At 40.1% G+C, this 21340-nt stretch overlaps 1 protein-coding gene across 1 annotated transcript in view; it reads left to right on the forward strand.

The window, feature by feature from the left end:
- Positions 1 to 20934, forward strand: part of LOC139663063 (collagen alpha-1(XII) chain-like) — a gene marked incomplete at its 3' end in the record, with an annotated part of 107850 nt that extends 86916 nt beyond the window's left edge. Inside the window, exons 32-45 of the mRNA XM_071541596.1 lie at positions 994 to 1123; positions 2307 to 2446; positions 4566 to 4695; positions 5381 to 5520; positions 6327 to 6456; positions 7330 to 7469; positions 9354 to 9483; positions 11173 to 11312; positions 12366 to 12495; positions 13809 to 13948; positions 15746 to 15875; positions 17832 to 17971; positions 19540 to 19669; positions 20795 to 20934. Coding sequence (XP_071397697.1) covers positions 994 to 1123; positions 2307 to 2446; positions 4566 to 4695; positions 5381 to 5520; positions 6327 to 6456; positions 7330 to 7469; positions 9354 to 9483; positions 11173 to 11312; positions 12366 to 12495; positions 13809 to 13948; positions 15746 to 15875; positions 17832 to 17971; positions 19540 to 19669; positions 20795 to 20934 — 1890 coding nt within the window. The remainder of the gene's footprint in view (positions 1 to 993; positions 1124 to 2306; positions 2447 to 4565; positions 4696 to 5380; positions 5521 to 6326; positions 6457 to 7329; positions 7470 to 9353; positions 9484 to 11172; positions 11313 to 12365; positions 12496 to 13808; positions 13949 to 15745; positions 15876 to 17831; positions 17972 to 19539; positions 19670 to 20794) is intronic.
- Between the last annotated feature and the right edge of the window lie 406 nt (positions 20935 to 21340).

Raw genomic sequence — 21340 nt, forward strand, 5'->3', positions numbered from 1 at the left:
TTATCATGAATCAAAGTGTTTACAGCATTATGTCCATTCCATGATATATTGCAAAATTGTTTACCTAGGATTTCCCAAAGGCGTTTTTAAACTCCCTCGCAGAGAAACTTATTCATGAATAAATGGAGAAATTGTGAGGCAGTGGGTGAATTATTGGCCGTTTTAGAGTTTCCCGTTTCCTTCTGGGAGACTGGAATGGGAGCGTGGATAAGTGATTGCAGATTTGGAGAAATTCAGTCGCTGCCTTAATAGATTTTATAGATTTAATGGAGTTTAGTTGGTTCTGTGAGAACTTCTGTCCACATGTTGCACCTTCATGAATTTTATTTAGTAGGTTTTGTTGTTATTGTGTGCTACGTGGAAAAGTTTCATTCTAAAGTGAGATCTCCACTATTTTAAAAATGTGATATTTTACTATGATAAAAATGATAGCTGGCATGAAAGCAAAACTCATTATTAGATATTATCTAGTCTTCAGCTTTCTTTAGCTCTTTACAAAAAAAAAAAAAATAAATACATTTTATAGGGTGTTATCTTTTGAGTTTTCAATTTTGAGCAGTGAATATCAGGTAACAAATTTTCTCTAAAATTGATTTTGGGCCTTTTGGAATGAATTTTTCAAATGTATACTGAGCTGAAATTAGACATTTTACAACTAATTTGTTCTTACTCAAACTAAATGACCCTGCATTTGAAGACACTGATACCAACTATTATTATTATTTTTCTTATTTTAAGCATCTTGCCATGTGTTAGGATCATTCACAGCTCTCGTCATGTTTGGATGGCTGTGACGGTCTGGATCAGTTCATCATCTGACTGTGCAGTTAGTGCACTTCAGGGCTTTCGGGCCTCGCAGCCGAACCCCTGACACCATGTTCATGCGTCAGCCTCTTGTCACTTATCTTTGATGAATCGCTCTCTTGCTCTGAGGAGACAGCGCTCTGATAGAAACATCTCCAGTCTGACTGTTGACGTGTTCCCTCTGAACAGACGCAGGTCGGAGGAAAGAAGAACAACATCATCCTCCAGAAGCTGATGCCTGACACTCCTTACTCCGTCTCTGTGGTGGCCGTGTATCCCACCGGCGAAAGCAAAGCCGTCACCGACCAGGGAAAGACCAGTAAGTGTCCCGCCGTGACCGGACAGATGGTTCTCAGTGCAGTCTCAATCAGGACAGAAAACTTAAAGTTACAGTCCGTGACATTGTCATGGAAACAACTGTCCGTTTTGCTGCTGTCTATAAAATAAACCTAAAAAAAAATTGCCCTGTTTTTCTGAATTAACAAGATAATTATCTCAGAATTCTGAGAAAAGTTTTCATGGAAAAATAATAAGTCTGCTCTGTTTTTCTGAATTAATGAGATATCTCAAAATCCCAAGAGAAGCTCTCATTCCTACTTGAGAGCCCGATTTCATGGAAGCAAACATGCCCCGCCTGTTTAGTTTAATCCAGCTTTATTTGTAAAAAGCAAAATAAAACTGGATTAAACTTATAAACAGAGCAGAATTATTTTTTTTTTCCCATGAAAACTTTATGACAAAAATGCAAATGTTACTTCATTTAGTGTAGGCAACCTCAGCAAACAAAGTAACAGTTGTTTTACTTGCCTAAACTTAACCATTAGCCAACTTTTAGCCAAAAATGCTGTGTCCAATTCATGTCCCAGAATCCAATTTGTGGTGGAGGAATGTCATTTTCACATAATTTTGTGTCCACAGCACGTAAATCTGCGTTTTAGAGTTCAGAGATTTCACAACTTTTTTCTTTTTACTTTTTATTTATGAACATTTTTCACATTATAAGGACAGTAAGCAAAAAGCAAACAAACAAAAAAATAAAAAAGCAAACAAATATGAGGTTATGGGGTGATCAATAAATCAAGGCAAATTTGCCTAATTTAAAATAAAATATCGCACATGATACATACAATAATTATGAAAGACCTGTCTCATTGGCTAAATCAACACACCATTTTTCCCACCGTTTTTCTCCCAGTTCTTTTTGGAGCCGTATGGAGCAGCTCATCTGTTCTAGAAGATGTAGGTGTTTAACAATATTGACAAAGAGGCCAGCAGTAGGGCAGTTTTTCTGAAGCCAATATTTAGTAATGGCCTTTTTACTTGCTACCAGCAAGATCTTTAGGAGGTGGGTATCATCTTTACTTCACCTGTCAGGGAAATCCAAGATAGATCTCACGACTTGATGAGCTCATGTTGTCGTGGACGGCGACACGGAGGTCGTTCTCCTCGATAAATCTGCTGCTTCGTCTGCATTAGTAACCCGATCTCTGCCGTCCCCTCAGAACCTCTGGGCGGAGTGAGGAACCTGCAGGTGGTGAACCCCACCATGACCACGCTGAACGTGCGCTGGGAGCCCGCCGAGGGCAAAGTGAAGGAGTACAGGGTGCTTTACGTTCCCGCCGCCGGAGGAGCAGAGAGCATGGTAGGACTGGTAGGAGAAACATCAGCTTCCTGTCGGCTGATGCTGCGCAGTGGTTAGCATGAGCTGGTAGGCCAGTGTCAGGCTATTCACCTGTGTGTTTGCCTTCCTTCACACAAAAGTCACGTGTGAATTTAAAGCACATGCACATTTGGTCACATGTTGATTTTCACATGTGAACAATTTTTCTCACATTGCATTCCGACGTCACACAATAGATTTTAGATGATGTTTTTTTCCCCACATTTTCACCTGCCATTAGATATGTCAATATTTGTTTCACATGTGAAAATTTCACATGTTCATGTATGAAAACCCACATGTGAATTTAAAGCACATGCACATTTGGTCACATGTGAACAATTTTTCTCACATCACGCAATAGATTTTAGATGATGTAAAAATGTAAAAATTATGTAAAAATTTGACATGAAGTGTTTTTTTCCCCCCACATTTTCACCTGCCATTAGTTATGTCAATATTTGTTTCACATATGAAAAGTTCACATGCAAAGTAACATTTCGCAGGTGAAAATTTAAAGCACATGCACATTTGGTCACATGTTGATTTTCACATGTGAACAATTTTTCTCACATTGCATTCCGACGTCACGCAATAGATTTTAAATGATGTAAAAATGTAAAAATTATGTAAAAATTTGACATGAAGTGTTTTTTTCCCCCCACATTTTCACCTGCCATTAGATATGTCAATATTTGTTTCACATGTGAAAAGTTCACATGCAAATATGTAACATTTCGCAGGTGAAAATGTCAGTGGGAAATTTCACATGTTCACGTATGAAAACCCACATGTGAATTCAAAGCACATGCGCATTTGGTCACATGTTGATTTTCACATGTGAACAATTTTTCTCACATTGCATTCTGACTGAAAAATTTAATTTCTAGATTAAGTGTTTTTGTTGTTTTGCTGTTGTTTTTTCACATTTTCACCTTCCTTTAGATATGTCAGTATTTGTTTCACATGTGAAAACTTAAATTCACACACAGACACTTTTTGCACAGAAAATGTCAATGGGAAATTTCACATGTTCACATATGAAAACCAACATGTGTCCAAAAAAGCACATGTGCTTTGAATTCACATGTGAGTTTTTCACATGTGACTTTTTGTGCCCATGCAGTGTTTTTAGGCACCGTCCTGCTTCACATTCAACCAGTTAAAGTCACAATGAAACAGCATTTTGAGAGCATCTTGCTTCCTCAGTGTGATGTATGTTGATGTATTTGGGACAGGACATAAAGCAGGGAGGGATCATTCTAAAGTCTAAACCAGTGGAATGCCAGTGAGGAAGAGAAAGAAGATGAGAGGGGTGGAGCGGCGGGACTGTTCAAAAATCTGTGATGGTTTTATTGGTTGGAATCTTTATGTCCCCTCCTGGTACAGCATGATGTCACCACTAATGATTTTTCGTTTTCCAGGAAGTAAAAGTAATGAGGAAATTACGATAAGAAAAATAAATATAAGATTTTTTTTTTTGGCATAAATTGTCAAATAGGTGTATGGTATGATAGAATAAGATATAAAGGCGAAAAGGTAATTTTCAATTTGAGTGTGACTTTAAGTGCTTAGCTCAAGGGCACCACAGCAGCTGTTGTTGATGGAGTGGAAACCTTTGTTTATTCACTTTCTTCTCTGGTCTGAGGACTCAAAGTACAAGTCCGCTCCTGTAGCTCTTAGACCAGTGGTTCTCAACGTGGGGTCCGGGGGCCACCAGGGGTCCTTGAGGGGGTTCCAGGGGGTCCCCAGCAAAAAGATGAATCGTTAAACTTCATTATTTAATTTACAAGAAGTTAACACAATCAAGAATGACTATTATAGTCATAGTTTCTCTGTTATCTCTCTACCTACAATACAGATAGTCATGGAATTTTGGACTAAATCATATCTAACAATAAAAATATTCTCAGATTTGGGTACGAGGGACAAATTCTCAACTCAAACTTAGGGGTCCTTGAAATGAAAAAGGTTGAGAACCACTGTCTTAGACTACCTTCCCCCCCTAAAATGCCCAAGATACATTTTTGATAGCTTCTTTCTCTGCTCATGGGGTTTGGAAAAAGTCAGTATACTGTATGTCATTTGTTGTAATTCTCAGGAACAAGTGTCGGGAACCGCTACCAGCACCGTGCTGCGAGGCCTGCGGCCCGACACCGTCTACACCGTCTCACTGGTGCCTGTTTACAAAGAGGGAGATGGCATCAAGATGTCTGAGAACGGAAAGACAAGTAAGACTGGGTTGATAACAGAGGTGGAAAGAGTACTAAAATACCCTACTCAAGTTAGCCGCAGCATGCAGCCTCACACATGCAATCCAACTCACCTGAACTTGTCAGGGACGTGCCCGTAAAAAATCTACACCAAATCTAACTAAGAAGCATTTGTACCTTTAGCACAGGACACATAGATAAGTTGTAAATCTTTACCGTTAAACAGAAAATTAATCTTCTCTTACACCATTTCTATGGAGGAGGGAAAAGTTACGAAGTGACGTCAGTAGCGCCTTTGACCATCAAAGTGCCCAGACCGATATCATGTGCAACATTTCTCTTGGCGCTCAACAAATTTTCCAGTTCTTGCTTTTAAAACGATGTTTCTCTAACCCTAATCCTGCAGAGAAAACAGGAATATTTCATACTTCAATATTTCCAGACGAGTGCCAAGAAAAAACGTGTCACATGATATCAGACCGGGCACTTTTGTCTACTTTTGTCTCCTCAATAGAAACGGTTGGATTGCAAGTATCACAGCATCAACATAAAATTTGACAGCAATTTTGAAACGTTGGTAATGGAGACTATATTTTTGATGCAACACAACTCGTTTTGCTGCTCACAAAGCGGTGAGCAAGGAGAGCTGTTCACCAAATGATTCTTCCAGCGATAGTATAAATGACCTGTCGTCTTTTTTCAGGGCCGTTGGGAGGAGTGAAGAACCTGCGGGTGACGGATCCCACCATGACCTCTCTCAGTGTGAACTGGGACCCAGCTGACGGAGCCGTTCGCCAGTACAAGATCTTCTTTGTGCCGGTCGCTGGAGGCCCAGAGGAGATGGTGAGACTCTTTACACCTGTCGCACCTCCCAGGACAATTTGTTTATTGTAAAAACTAAACATAACCTTGCTATACTGCAGTGGTGGAAGAAGTACTGGGATCTTTTACTTCAGTAAAAGTAGCAAAACAACAATGTAAAGATACTCCATTACAAGTAAAAGTCCTGCATTCAAAATCTTACTTAAGTAAAAGTACATAAGTATTGGCAGCAAAATGTACTTAGAGTATCAAAGTAAACGTACTCATTATGCAAACTGTCCCCATTTAGAGAGTTATATTTTTCATAAATTATTGGAATATTAATACTGATTTATTGACATACATGTACATGTAAGCAGCATTTTAAAGTTGTCAACGTGAAGCTCATCTTAACAATTTAGCTATACTTTTGGGTAGTCTAATCTATAACAATGCTATTTTATAGTTATTTTATAAAGATGATCAAATGTTTTAAATATAAAATATTGATCTGAAAAGTAACTAGTAACTATAGCTGTGAAATAAATGTAATGGAGTAAAAAGTACAATATTTCCCTCTAAAATGTAGTGGAGTATAAGTACAAAGTAAAATACAACTACCTCAAAATTGTACTTAAGTACAGTACTTGAGTAAATGTACTTAGTTACTTTCCATCACTGCTATACTGTGATACAATGCAATAGGCAGTTTGTTAACGTGTTCTTGTGGTTGCATTTGTCCTTGTAAAATTACAGCATACATATAGATAGAATAGAATTGCAGAATGATCTCAGTTATGAGACCTTGTTGCGCCTAAACAACATTTGTTTTGAACCTTTGTAAACAGGAACAAGTCCCTGCAGGCACCACCAACATCATCCTGAGGAACCTGATGCCGGACACGCCGTACACGGTGTCTGTGGTGCCGGTTTACCCCGCCAGGGAGGGCAAGCGCCAGTCAGAGAACGGAAAGACATGTAAGTTACAGTGGAGTGGGAGTGTGTAAATATAAAGGGAAACGCAGTCTCACAAAATTTGAAATGAGCACAAACTCTGAACCATGAAAGGATTATGTGACAATAACACAAATTGGACGCGCCATTTTCACCTGTTCATCACATGAAAAGGTTTGCTAACGGTTAAGTTTAAGCAAGTAAAACAACTTTGGTTAAGGTTAGGGTAAGGCTTTGATTATGGTTAAGCAAGAAAAATGTTCATGTTATCGTGTCTTGGTACAGAAACATTTCTCTCACTTGTCATGCATGGTGCACGTTAATTACATTTGCATTTTCATGCTCATTTCATGAAATTTTGTTTGACCAGCTGTGTCTAACGACGCAGGAACTTTTGATACATTATCATCAGAGTGCAGTGGCTCTGAACCTTACTATTGGTTGCTTACAACAGTGGTTCTCAACGTGGGGTCCGGGGTACCACCAGGGGTCCTTGAGGGCATTCCAGGGGGTCCCCAGCAAATTGATGAATTGTTAAACTTCATTATTTCATTTACAAGAACAATTAGAGAATATAGAAGAATGACTATTTGGATCATAGTTTCACTGTCATCTCTCTACCTACAATACAGACAGTCATGGAATTCTGGACAAAATCATATCTGACAATAAAAATATTCTCAGATTTGGAGACAAAATCTCATCAAATGGGGGTCCGTGACCCTAATGTGGACTAAATTAGGGGTCCTTGATATGAAAAAGTTTGAGAACCACTGGCTTACAATGTTGGATATAAAGAAATTTCAAGGTAAATGTATTTGAAACGGAGCAAGATCAAGACGCCTTGCCCCCTACGGTTTAAACATCCAAATCATGACAACTATCGTCCCGCTCCAGTGCCTCTGGGCGGAGTCGACAACATGAAGGTGACGAACCCGACCATCACCACGCTCACGGTGACCTGGAACCCAGCCGACGGCAACGTTCAGGGCTACAAAGTGATCTACATCCCGACCGACGGAGGACTGGAGATTGTGGTGAGGCTCTCGCTCTCGTTGTAATTCAATTTTGATTTGTTTAGTTTAGTTTAGATTTAACTTTCGTGATCTCTGTGGGGAGATTGGGCTATTGCAGTAGCAAAGAAAATGAGTAAGAGAAGAGGAGGGCAAGTAGAATAAGTAATTTCAACTAAAAGAGCATATTGAACGATAATGCAACAAGTGGAACAGTTTAGATCAGTTTAGGGTTAGACCAAGATATCGTTTGCCAATACCTCAGGCCGATTTTTTGTGTCCCATGATGGTCTACATGCTGTTTCAGAGGCTTTTCCATCTTGCAAAGAATACAATTCTGGGTAAAAGCCTGAATGCTGAGATACTTTTTGGGGGGGATTTTTTTGGGCATGAAAATGGTAAAGTTTATCAGCATGAAATATCATCTGTCAGCAGCTTAAATACAAAAATATCTTTCAATATCAGCGTTAAAAAAAACCCATATTGGTAGAACAATAGTTTAGTTTAGTAAGAAATAATAAAACCCAAAAGAAGAGACAAACGACGGGGCTCATAAAGCATCTCACCTCAAAAGAAACAACTGAACAAAACCATCAGCGGGGCTTTAGTGATGTCACACCGGCTGACAGGATAATCCCACCGTGCAATTGCCACACAATAGCCTCTAAATCCTTTTGGCAAAATGGATCCCGCATCGTTGCATGCCATCTTTGTGTGTGTGTGTGTGTGTGTGTGTGTGTGTGTGTGTGTGGGTTTTTTTTTTTTTTTTTCTGTTCTTCTGGAGCGCAGCCTGAGGAGAGTTAAGTGTGTGTAAATCCCGCTAATCAGAGGCGATGCGGGCATGCCGTCAGCGCGGGGCGGTTCAGGCTGGGTGGAAGCTAACGTGGTGTGAAGAGCCGTGTAATAACAACTCTTAACACGACTTGGCTGCTCTCTCTGCTTTGTCTGTTTGGAAATGACTCGTTCGACGACTTTTACCCCCAATCGGTCTTTCTGTCAGAGGAGTTTTCAACTGGTGGACCGGAGGCGGTTTTGAATCTTAATCTTGTTTGGTGTTTTGTGTGTTGCTTATTCAGTTAGGAAGGGAAACGCCAAACAACGCGTAAATATTGGAATAACTGGAATAATTACAATATAATTTGCTCACATTCAAGTTAAACAAAATCTGTAGAAGCTCACAGCTCTGCGGAGAGCTTGAACAGTGTTGTGAAATAAACAAAACAACAAACAACACTGACATGTTTAGGCTGCCATTAGGTTTTTTTTTTATAGAACAGAAACATCTCAGCCACAATAACTTGTGGGGTTTGAAGTAGGGTTATGCTGATATATCAGGTTGATATCGGCCTTTTAGTATAAATGTTATCATCCAGTCAGTGTGGTTTGCCTCTAGTTTCGAGTTTCCTCCAGACGACAGCTACAGAAACAGTCTGGAAAACCTCAAATTACATTTTATATTCTTTAATTAATTTGTCATTTAAAGGTATGAATATTAAATGTATCCCAGAGTTTCCTAAAATAATTTCATCAGTCTGGGTTTCAGTGGAGAGTTTTAGTGTCCCATGATGCTCTAAATTCTGTTTCAGAGGCTTTTCCACCCTGATAAGAAGAAAACTGGTGGAAACACTGAATACTTGCTACATATTGGGGGAATAAAAATGGTCAAATGCAAAAAATATTGAATATCGGCACAAAATTTTGGGACCTTCAGTGCAAAACTATGGGTATCTGCATTCAAAAACTCAAATCGGTTGAGCCCTAATTTAAGATCAATGGCATAAATGACAAATATCACCATTCATGTTCCTGCCCCAAGATATGTATCGTCACATTTTCAAATCGCGATATATTGAATTTCAAATATATCGTCCCATCGCTAATTCACACACACACATGTCTGTTGTGTAGGAGCAAGTGTCAGAGAGCACGACTAAAACGGTCCTGGAGAAGCTGCTGCCGGACACCCGCTACACCGTCACCGTGGTGCCGGTCTACGCCGAGGGAGACGGACCCAGCCTGTCCGACAAGGGCAAGACACGTGAGTCACTGTGGGGGGGGGGGTGTGGGGGGTGGGAACCTGCTGCTGAGGGTCTTCATTCAGGTTCAGGATGTTTACATGCAGCTTTGATCTACCTGTGACCGAGTGTCTCCCTGCTGTCAGGAATGAACCGGTCAACAGAATATTCCCACAATCCCTCTTTCAGCAATAGGAGCTTAAATTTAGGGCTGGGCGATAATTCAATATTATCATAATATATTATAATATATTTTGATATCGTGACACATTTCTGCTGTCTGAATTGATGATGACAAGCAAATTTTACTTAAAAACTCTCATAAAATGAGGTATGGTAGGAATATTATTTGAATATTTCTGTTTTATTTGACATCACACCTAACTTTACCATTCGGTTCAATGAGATGAACATTAATTTGATTATTTAACGTGATTTTGCATACATGAACCATATCGTGATATATATTGATATTGAGAAAAATCCTTATGATTATCGTGATATTGATTTCAACCATATCGCCCAGCCCTACTTAAATTTAATATATAATACATGTTTATCCTGAATGATGATAGTGTTTCAGTCCAGTTGAAACAAACAACAGCAACAAATGAACAAAAACAGAAAAAACACTTCTTTCTTCTCTCTGGATATGAACATCATTGAAATCCCAAAGTGTAAAAGAAAAATGTCAACAAGAAAAAATGATATTTTCAGAATCCTGAATGATGATAGTGTTTCAGTCCAGTTGGTGGAAGGAAGGAAGGAAGGAAAGAAGGAAGGAAGGAAGGAAGGAAGAAAGAAAGAAAGAAAGAAAGAAAGAAAGAGAGAAACAAAGAAACAAAGAAAGACATGAACAAACAAACAAACAACAGCAACAAATGAAAAGAAAAAACATTTCTTCCTTCTCTCTGGATATGAACATCATCGAAATCCCAAAGTGTAAAAGAAAAATGTCAACAAGAAAAAAATGACATTTTCAGAATAGAATTTACTTTTTTTACTGCCTTAAAAAGATCCTTCTTTCATGTAACTTGCATCAGTCCGTTGCTACTTACTGTACTATGAAGTCGTGTTTATGAATATTTATATCAGCCACCAAGAATAACTATCTTTTGTGTCAATAATTAGTGGATAAGAATATAAGAAGTGCAACAATAAATCCTCAGTAATACTATATGAGAAACTAAACTAAATATATACAACCGTCTTATAAATTAGTTGTTAGTCTAATTTGCTTTAGATATTGCCTTCCTGTAATTATTTTTGTTCTGCGAAGTTGTTCTTTGTCAATCATGTTCTTTTATTATTGTTCTCAAAATGAAAAAGAGGGGAAAACATGCATCAACTTAAAAAGTTTTTATACAAATAAAAAGGAAAGAATACGTGACATTATTTGGTTTTAACTTCCTTTATACGTCTGATCGTTATTATGATTTATAAATGATATTCTCCTGGTGAATCATGACATCAGCAAGGAGCAACTTGAACGGGACAAACGGAGAAATCCCTTCCCCATCGGGACACAGATTTTAAAATGCATCCACCTTAGTTACAGCAGACCGCAAACTGAATTGATAGACTTGAGGAAAAACAGGCTGGGAAACGAGCTGAGTCTGAGCTAACTGCCCCCCGGACGCCAGTAATCTGTGGCTAGACAGCAGCTGTGTGGCGCTCCGGTCCAAGTCTTCCTGTCCCGTGTCTCCGCTCAGGGCCGCTGGGCTTCGTGGGGAACCTGCAGGTGACCGACCCCACCACCAGCACCCTGAACGTACGCTGGGACCCCGCCGAGGGGAACGTGCGCGAATACATCGTCATCTGGGTCCCGGCCGCCGGGGGAGACCAGGATGTGGTAAGACTGTCTTGTGTTAAGTCATTTGATCTTGCTTTTTTTTTAATGTCAAAAAACGTCAAAAAAAATTATGTTAAAATAATTCTTAAAAGAAGTGGAAACATATGCCAATCGTGTGGGAAAATTAGACTTAGGCAGTTTCATACAAGACTTTTTTTTTCCAAGTCAATAAGTAATAAGTTAAAATAGTAGTAGTCGACCTTGTTACCGTCAAGATTATGTCACCAGATTCAAGAAATTTCTGGAAAAAAGTGAAATTATCTCACCCCACTGGCAAATGATCTCACTTGACTTAAGAAAAATAAGATTTTAGGAACCAGTATTTGACTAAATAGATCAAAATGACTTGTTAAGGCAGTGAGGCTTCTGTTAGTAATTATATTTTACTAACACAAGACTTTCTTTTCAACCATCCTGGGGGAGACCAGGATGTGGTAAGACTGTCTTGTGTTAAGTCATTTAATCTTGCTTTTTTTCATGTCAAAAAACGTCAAAAGAAATTATGTTAAAATAATTCTTAAAATAAGTGGAAAAATATGCCAATGGTGTGGGAAAATTAGACTTAGCCAGTTTCATATAAGACTTTTTTTTTCAAGTCAATAAGCGGCAATAACTTAAAATAAGGCAGTCGACCTTGTTACCATCAAGATTATGTCACCAGCTTCAAGAAATTTCTGGAAAAAAGTGAAATTATCTCACCCCACTGGCAAATTATCTCACTTGACTTAAGAAAAATAAGATTTTAGGAACTAATATTTGACTAAATAGATCAAAATGACTTGTTAAGGCAGTGTAGCTTCTGTTAGTAATTATATTTTACCAACACAAGACTTACGTTTCAACCGTTATTTAACCGGACAGGTTGACCTGTCACTGAGCCACACAGATCATGGTTCCCACGGTTACGGTTCATCCAAGAAAAGTGGGTTTGGAGCAGACTGAACTCCAAACATCTTCCAGTTTGAGAGTCTTTCCTGCGGGCGCCAAACCCGCTTTTCACGGATGTTGCTTTTTCCCAGCTGATGGGCTGATGTCGTTTTCTTCTTCCTCCAGGACCAGGTGTCAGGAACCACCACCTCCACCGTCCTGAAGAACCTGGAGGCCAACACCGAGTACACCGTCACCGTGGTGCCCGTCTACCACGAGATGGAGGGCCGGCCGCAGTCCAAGAACGGAAAGACGAGTGAGTTTAACTGGGTTTGTTGTCTGTTGATTCGGTCTGGGCCTTGAAAACCGCAGAGCTAAACTAAACCAAAACCATTTGGAAATTGTTTTTTTCCCCATAATTTTCCCCAAAAATGTGGTAAACAGCCATCTGCCCTCATCAGTGTTAAAGCTGCACTAGGCAAGATTTTGAAGTAAAAAAATGCGCCCATCTTATCAGCCTAAATCACAAAATCAAAGCTGTATTAGAGAAGAATGTCCTATCGATTTGCCCTGATTGATCAAATTCAGTTCTGGTGTTGGGTATGGTCACTTCTCCAACCAATCACCTAGTGACAAATCTCACCAACGTTAGATCTTTTTTCTCTCTTCTCTCTTTGGTTTCCTTTGTTATAAAGCATCACAGACCGACCTTAAACGCAGTATATATAAGTATATGTAACATGTGAAACATTTCAACTGCAAATTAGATGAGTCACGAGTCTTTGAAAACACATGACACATGACATTTTTTAATTTATTGAATACATTTTGGAGGAGAAGTTTTGACCCCTTTCAACACCATACAGATAGGGAAACATTAAAACACTGAGACCCATTTACCAAAAAACGCGCTCAACCCTCAGTTATTTATGTAGGTGCTGAATCCTCAAAAAATGTGTAACGAAACACTCCAGGACAGCACTCCAATTAATTCATTTATATTTATTGCCGCACAGACGTTTCGGGCAAGACGACCTTCTTCAGTTTGCTTATTAGGCAAACAAACTGAATCAGTCACAGGTGAATCTTATTGGTAATCAGGCTGACACAGCAGCTTCCAAAAAAAATCACAAATTAGTTATATCATTATTAGATGTACTAACAACAACACTCAGAGGACATGAAACAACCTCTAGGCTATTCCAACAATAAGCAAATATTCATGTAGTCCTAAACATTGCAAAATAGCCTAATTAATTAATTTTCTTCATCCGTGCATAGCCTAAACATGATCTAGGTCAGTGTTTCCCAACCCAGTCCTCAAGGACCCCTTTTCCTGCAAGTATCGGTTCCAGCTCTACTCTTGCGCACCTGATCCAGTTAAGGTCTTAATGCTGATTGGTAGAGACAGATCTACCTGAACAGAGCAGCATGGAAGTGTGTAGGCCCCAGTGGGATCAGGTGTGCAAGAGTAAAGATGGAATAAAAACTTGCAGGACAGGGGGTCCTTGAGGACTGGGTTGGGAACCACTGATCTAGGTTGATGATCATAACAGAAAAATATCACAAAAAAAACCTCACAAAAAACAAGATAAACTGAGACCCATCGCATCTCTTCCCCTTCCTCAGACCCGATGGGCGGAGTTAAGAACTTGCAGGTGGTCGACCCGACCATCAGCACCCTGACTGTGCGCTGGGACCCGGCGGTGGGCAACGTCCGCAACTACAAGGTCTTCTACTCAGCCGTGCCGGGAGGCCAGGAGCAAATGGTAGGACTTTCAACTTTTTGCAAACCCTGGGATTCCCCTGAAATATTCAAACCCAAGGCGCCATGTTTTTTTTTTTTTTTATGGCTTTACAGCATTACATCAAGTGGAAAAAATCTGGATGTGTTGTGCATCATTTTCTACACATTTCCCTGTGATTCAGCCTGACATGTTTGGTGTCTTTGGAAACCTCGGGATCTTGATTAGAATTTAAAATGAAGTCGGGTTTAAATGAAGCTTGACTGCGCGAAATGATGTCATACGCTAATTTGCATATGAATATATTTGCTACAGCTGCGGTTATGCCGTGTAAGTGAAGCACTGTGATCATCAGATGTCTTTGGATTAGATGAGCAAGTAGTGTAAAATTTGGCATTTGTCGCCCAACGCTTTGGGAGTCGACAAATTAACGTTGTTTTCCCGTGGTGTGAAAAAGTAGAGAGATCTGTCGCTAGTCACTTTTGAGAAATAAAGTCACATGGGAGTCTGAAAAGTGGTAAAATGTAGTGACAAGTTGGCAGCAGTGGTTATAGTATCATCACTGTCTATTGAATCTCTAAAATGTAAAATGGAACTAAGAAAAACTGGTAGCACTTTACAATAAGGGTCACTAAGTTAAGGGTTAGTTAATGCTTAATAAGCATTAACTAACCCTTAATTAACAGTTAACTAATGTGTAATTTACTAATGGTGTTCATGTTAACTAAGGTATTAATTTATGTATTATTTAATAGTTTATAAAGATGACCTTAGTTAACATGAACACCATTAGTAAATGATTACCAGACACATTAATTAACTTAGTGACCCTTATTGTAAAGTGTTACCGAAAAACTTGTTTGCCTTGTTTTTAGCTTTTCCACCATGAGTTGTTGAGTTTATATACTGGGTTTTGAAAGGAAAATTTGAGTTTTTCACACAACAACAGCAGAATATGTTCGGTCAGCTTAACGGCAAACATGTAGCGTTCCCATACCGAACCCTGACTGTGCACAAATCATAAAGGAAAGACATGCTGCACGGTAGGGTTGGGAGATAGGATGAATATATCGGCTATCAGCGATTGATTTTTGTCATTTTATTTTGCTAATTTAATGGTCTAATTTAATGGTAAATAATTAACCTGTAAAGCGCAATTCAAAGCGTGTGCGAATAGGAACTGGCAGGTGGAGTCGGGCCATATTTTGCACGTTCTTGTTGGTCTGATTTCCAACAAGTCTTTCACAAAACAGAGCAGTGAGTGAATAAATGACAGTGAAGCCTCTTTAGCGGTTGCTGTCCGATCGATCGGTGCTGAAAAGCGACGTCAATTCATAAATCATATTTGAGAACTAGACCAAAAGCTGTATGTGCAGTTGTGCACCCTTTAATCGTTTAATAGCATAATATGTTATCCCACCTGTTTGTTCATTTGGAGGCTGCAGGCGGAGGGAGGCTCCTTCATCTGACGCCATCATACTCTTTTTCAGCTGTTCAGCCCGTCTGGACTCGTTTGCAAAGACGGCAAATGACTTCATTTAGGTCCTCCGGCTTGCCAGTTTCGTCCGGTTTAAAACCAAAATAATCCCAAATAAGGGGATTTTGTATTCTTTTTGGCAACGAGCTCTTCCACACACACCTGTGCGAATATATCGGCAATCACCGGTTGACGGGCTGACGGGTGGCCGGTTGGAAAATTTGAACATATCGCCCAACCCTTACTGCACATACTGGATTCACTGTGTCCCACTCACTCATACACACCACAGTCAGATGAAGTTGTTGTAGTTGCTGACGGAGGCTCCACATTGTGCTGAACAGGATCAAGTCTCAGGAGGAACCACCAGCACGGTGCTGAGGAACCTGGAGGCCGACACCCTCTACAACGTGTCCGTCGTCCCCGTCTACCCGGACGTGGACGGCATCCGGCAGTCTGACGAGGGAAAGACAAGTGAGTGAATCGACGAGGCTTCACGTGCGGATGTGTTACAGTCCTCCTCATCCAGACCGACAATACAATGAGATAGATAGATAGATAGATAGATAGATAGATAGATAGATAGATAGATAGATAGATAGATACTTTTTATTTGTCCCCGTGGGGAAAATTTTTGCAGCAAAATCACAAGGCATTTCATCACTACATTACAAAGTCACCAGTAGACATACTCAAACATACCCATATCATAATAGTCACCAATAGACATACAAAGTCAAAGTCATCAATAGACATACAAAGTCATCAATAGACATACTCATAGTCATAATAGACATATACCCATACACATACCAGGAGGAGGGGGACGGGCCAGACCAGCTGGACATCTTTTGTGACCAGGAAGGAGTGGCCAAAAGTGCATGGGGGATAAGGTGCTGGTGCATTACCCGTTTAAAAATGTAATGGCTTGTGGAACAAATGAAAACTTGGCTCTATTTTTAGTGAATAGAAGGGGGGGGCAATATTGTCGCCCAGATGGCAACAATTCAAATGAGGAGGAAAAGGGGGGGTGCCTCTGGTCACCCACAATGTTGTTTGCCTTCTTCAACGTTCTGTCTCTGCAACGGCGCAGCAGTAGAGCGAGCACAAATTCCTAGAAGCATGGGCGTATTGTTCCAGGAGCAGTCAAATAATCAGATTTGAAAATCCCCCTTCATGCTCTGTGTTAGTTTAGTGCCAGATGGGTGGAGGCTGCCAGATAGGACGATACAGCGAGTGCCAGGCGAGTTTCGTCAATCAGAGGAAGGTTTCTGAGAGTCGGTTTCTGTCATTGACAAATTCCCCGACTCTGATCCATCTGAACTCTAAACCCCACCCATCTGGGGCACCCTGCAGGATAAAACACTGAGGATTATTTTAACCAAGGCCCCTTTTGTTCCAGAAATGGCAGAAATCTCAAGACTGAATATGAGACTAAAGAGCTTGTTAATGTGGACATTTTTTGACACAGAATGATAAAACAAATGCCAGAAAGTTTTTTTTGCCATGTTCCCTGACTGACACATCTGGACTGTCCCGATGTGGTAAACCCCACCCGTCCAGTGCACCCTGCAGGATAAAACAATAGCTAAGGATTGTGTGCAAGTTATTTGACTCGTGTTTGAAGAAAAATATGTTTTTAAGATTGAGTATGAGACTTAAGAACTGGACATTTGGACATTTTTGCCAAATACAATGATATAATGAGTGGCAGAAAGTTTAGACATCTCCCCTGACTGACACATCTGGACTGTCCCGAGTGATGTGGTAACACCCCCCTCCCCCCATCTGGTGCATCCTGCAGGATAAAACAAATGCTAAGGATTATCTGCAAGTTATTTGATCCTTGTTTTGAGAAAAATATGTTTTTAAAGCTCAATATGAGACCAAAGAACTTGTTAAAATTATTTTTTTTGCCAAATAGAAGAACATAATGAATGCCAGAAAGTTTAGGCAACTTCCCACACTGTGATACATCTGGACTGTCCTGTTGTGGTAAACCCACCCATCTGGTGCACCCTGCAGGATAAAACAAATGCTAAGGACTATTTGCAACAATTATCTAACCCTTGTTTCGAGGAAAATATGTTTTTAGAACTGAATCTGAGACGAAAACGCTCGTTAATGGACGTTTTTGCCACGTAGAACGACATAATGAGTGCTAGAAAGACGGGAAAATACACTTCTCCGTGACTGACAACTGACTTTGAGACATCTGGACTGTCCTGATGTGGTGTGGTAAACCCCACCCATCCGGTGCACCCTGCGGGACAAAACCAACAGAGGGGTTATTCGCAGCAGCTGTCTGACCCAGGTCTCCCTTGTTGTTCCAGGTTGTGATGCGTCCCGTCTAGAGCCGAGCGATAATTAATCGGAAAAACATAATCTCTCAATTAGATGTTGTTTTCAGCCCCGGTCCGTCTGTTTCAGAGCCGCTGGGCGGAGTCAAGAACCTGCAGGTGACGGATCCCACCATCAACACCCTGAGGGTCCGCTGGGAGCCGGCCGAGGGCGACGTCCGGCAGTACAAGATCCTCTACGTCCCCGCCGCCGGAGGGGATGAGCTCATGGTAGGGGTACACACACACACACACACACACACACACACACACACACCGGTTTACCGATATATCAAATATTGGAAAGTAGAAATGGGACGATATATCAAAATTTGCATTACAAAAATGTGACAATACGTATCGTGGAGCAGAAAAATGAATGGTGATATCAGCTCCATGTTATTCTGCTGTAGTAATCACTAATGAGACTCTTGACCATCACAGTTTCACAAGCTCTCCATCCAAATTATATTATTGTCACTTTGTAATCACATTTTTAAATTGTTGTCGTTTACATTCTAGCAGCCAATGGCATCGCTAGAAAAATGTGTGTCTCAGAAATAAACAGAATTCTGCACAGTCAGATTTGATCTTTTATTTATTACGTGGTATCGTGGTTGTGTGAACCCCTGAATATCGGCACAAAATATCTTCTATTGTCAACTACAGTAAAAAAAACCAAACAGTGGTATCAGCCCACAGAAACCCATTGGTCAAATCGTCATTGAGATGAATACGTATTTATCACTAACCAGTTTAAAAGCTGTCTGGAAGTTTTAGTTCATCATGCATATATACAGTAGAATCATAACTTGGGAATATAAAAAATATAGATATTATTGTAAGGATGCTCAGCAAACATTTTGACTTTGAATAGACCATCAGTGAGCACGTTTAAAAGGAATCTTAAAACCTACCTTTTTAGCCTAGTCTTTCCATAAGGATTTTCCTTTTCTTCTTATTATGATTGCTGTTTTATTGCATTGTATTTGTTGGTTTTTCATCTTGTTTCTTTTATTCTGTTGTTTTTTTTTTTTTTTTACATTTGATTTGTCTTTTTATTATTCTGAAAAGCACTTTGAATTGCATTTGCTTGCCTGAATGGTGCTATATAAATCAAGTTTGATTTGATTTGATCCAGAACTTAGCTTGTTGTCTCGTAGCACCTTTGTCCTGTTGGACCAGAACTTAGCTCTATAGCACTTACTCTCGTTGTTCTCTCCTATCTAGAAACTTGCTTGTGTTGTATGCAAATCTCATGTGTAAGTCGCTTTGGATAAAAGCGTCTGCCAAATGTGAAATTGTAAATTGTAATTGTAAAATTGATTTGATTTGATTTAGATGTTGATACGACAGTCTGTGCCGAAATCAGTTGAGACAACATCCGTAGTCGTTGCTGCTACCTGCATCTTTTAGTGGAATCAGGACCTAAATATCTTTCTGATATCACTTCAAAACCGTTTCCAAAGCTGCTTTGATGTCAAATCTTTTACCACGCCATGATGTCATACGCATCAAACTGTGCGTTGACGCCGCCGGTCAAATACCAGCTCACCCGCTGTGATCGGGGATGAAACTTCACATAAAATATTACCAAGGATCTGTAAGAAAATACAACACAATAAATACAAACACGATACAGATGCAGTGCTTCTAAAGGAAGGTCAGTACCCATTCTGTAACTGAGTTTACAGCAGATGAGTTTATGAGGTGAGGTGTGCTGCTTGGCTCCAGGTACACTGGACGGATGGGACTGATTTACAGACACGTTGTTGTTCATGTTGTTTTCCGCTCCGCAGACCCAGGTGTCGGGAATGTCGACCAACACGGTCCTGAGAGACCTGCAGCCCGACACGGAGTACAAAGTGACCCTGGTGCCGCTGTACAGCGACGTGGAGGGGAAACGCACCTCCGAGAACGGAAAGACGAGTGAGTCTGACACAAGTTGTTCTCTTAACTGCGTTTTAGCCCAGTGGTTCTCAATGTGGGATCCGGGGACCGCCAGGAGTCCTTGAGGGGGTTCCAGGGGGTCCCCAGCGAATTGATGAATTGTTAAACTTCAACATTATTTGATTTACAAGAAGTTAACACAATTAGAGAATGTAGAAGAATGACTGTTCTGATCATAGTTTCTCTGTTATCTCTCTACCTACAATACAAATAGTCATGGAATTCTGGACAAAATCATATCTGACAATAAAGATTTTCTTAGATTTGGGTTCGAGAGACAAAATCTCATCAAATGTGGGTCAGTGGCTCTAATGTGGACTAAATTAAGGGTCCTTGATGTGAAAAAGGTTGAGAATCCCTGTTTTAAACAACATAGATTCCAGTAGATGTCCATTTTAAGTTAATCTGTAGTGTTATTGAGTCTTAAAATCAAATTTTTCAAGTGGGAAAAAAATCTGCAGATGGAGTGAGACCATTTCATTAGTTTCCAATGTTTACCAATTGTAAATCGTGTCATTTTCTGATCTGATTATTCTGCCTTGTTTCAAGATTTTTACACTGGAAATTGTTACTAGAAAATTCCTGAATTATCTCACCTCAATGGCAATTTTTTTCACTTGTTGACAATACGAATTTAAGACTGAATATGAGAATTAATAAGGTAATATGGACATTTTGCCACATAGACTGACATAATGAGTGGCAGAAAGTCTAGATAATCACAGGAAAACACACTTCTCTATGATTGACAGCTTCCCTAACTCGAATTCATCTAAACCCCACCCATCTGCTGTTCTTGGAAGCGTAAACAAGCCCTAAGGAACATTTGTTATAATGACAGTACCTGGGAGTTCAGACAGCCACAGGAAAGTATTTGCCAGTCGGTTGAGTCAGTGATTGATCTCTCACCTGATTGGCTGAACTGCCCCGGAGCGCTAAACCTCAACCAACCGGGTTAAAACAAACACAAAGAGGAATAATTTGCTGCGGTTTGACCCGGCTGGTCCGGCTGTAACTCAGAGAGGAAATTGGCGACGGTCTAATCGCTGTGTGTGTGTGTTGTGTGTGTGTGTGTGTGTTGTGTTGTGTGTGTTGTGATGTCAGAGGCGCTGGGCGGGGTGAAGAACCTGCAGGTCACCGATCCCACCACCAGCTCCCTGAAGGTGCGCTGGGAGCCGGCGGAGGGCAACGTCCGCCACTACCGCCTCTTCTACACGCCGGCGTCCGGCGGGGCCGAGGACATGGTGAGACGAAACGCCGAGTCATCTGTTTCCTTACAGGCCTGTCTTTGGGTTCTGCTTGATGTCATCAAAGAGGGCGCTTAAAGAAGAGCGTCAACAGGAGTCAGGAGTCTTGGGAACATTTGTAGTTCCAATTTCAGTTTGGAACCACCGCACATGCCCTAATTCAATTCAAGGATACTTAAATAATAATAATAATAATAATAATAATAATAATAATATAAATTTCATCAGCTCAATGCATTTTTTTTATTTATTTTTTTTACCAAATTTTTATTAAATTTAAACAAAAAACTGCAGACATACAATCAGTTAAAAAGGTAAAATAACATAGCAGAAATATGATGTGCAAAAGAGGTGACATTTATACTAAGTTTAATTAATAAAAATAACAAATTAAAAATAGTAT

This window comes from Centroberyx affinis, unplaced genomic scaffold (genome assembly GCF_046629955.1).
Source record: "Centroberyx affinis isolate AG114_WGS23_722 - 3 ecotype Tasmania unplaced genomic scaffold, CSIRO-AGI_Caff_v1 ptg003906l_1, whole genome shotgun sequence".
Taxonomy (NCBI): Eukaryota; Metazoa; Chordata; class Actinopteri; order Beryciformes; family Berycidae; genus Centroberyx; species Centroberyx affinis.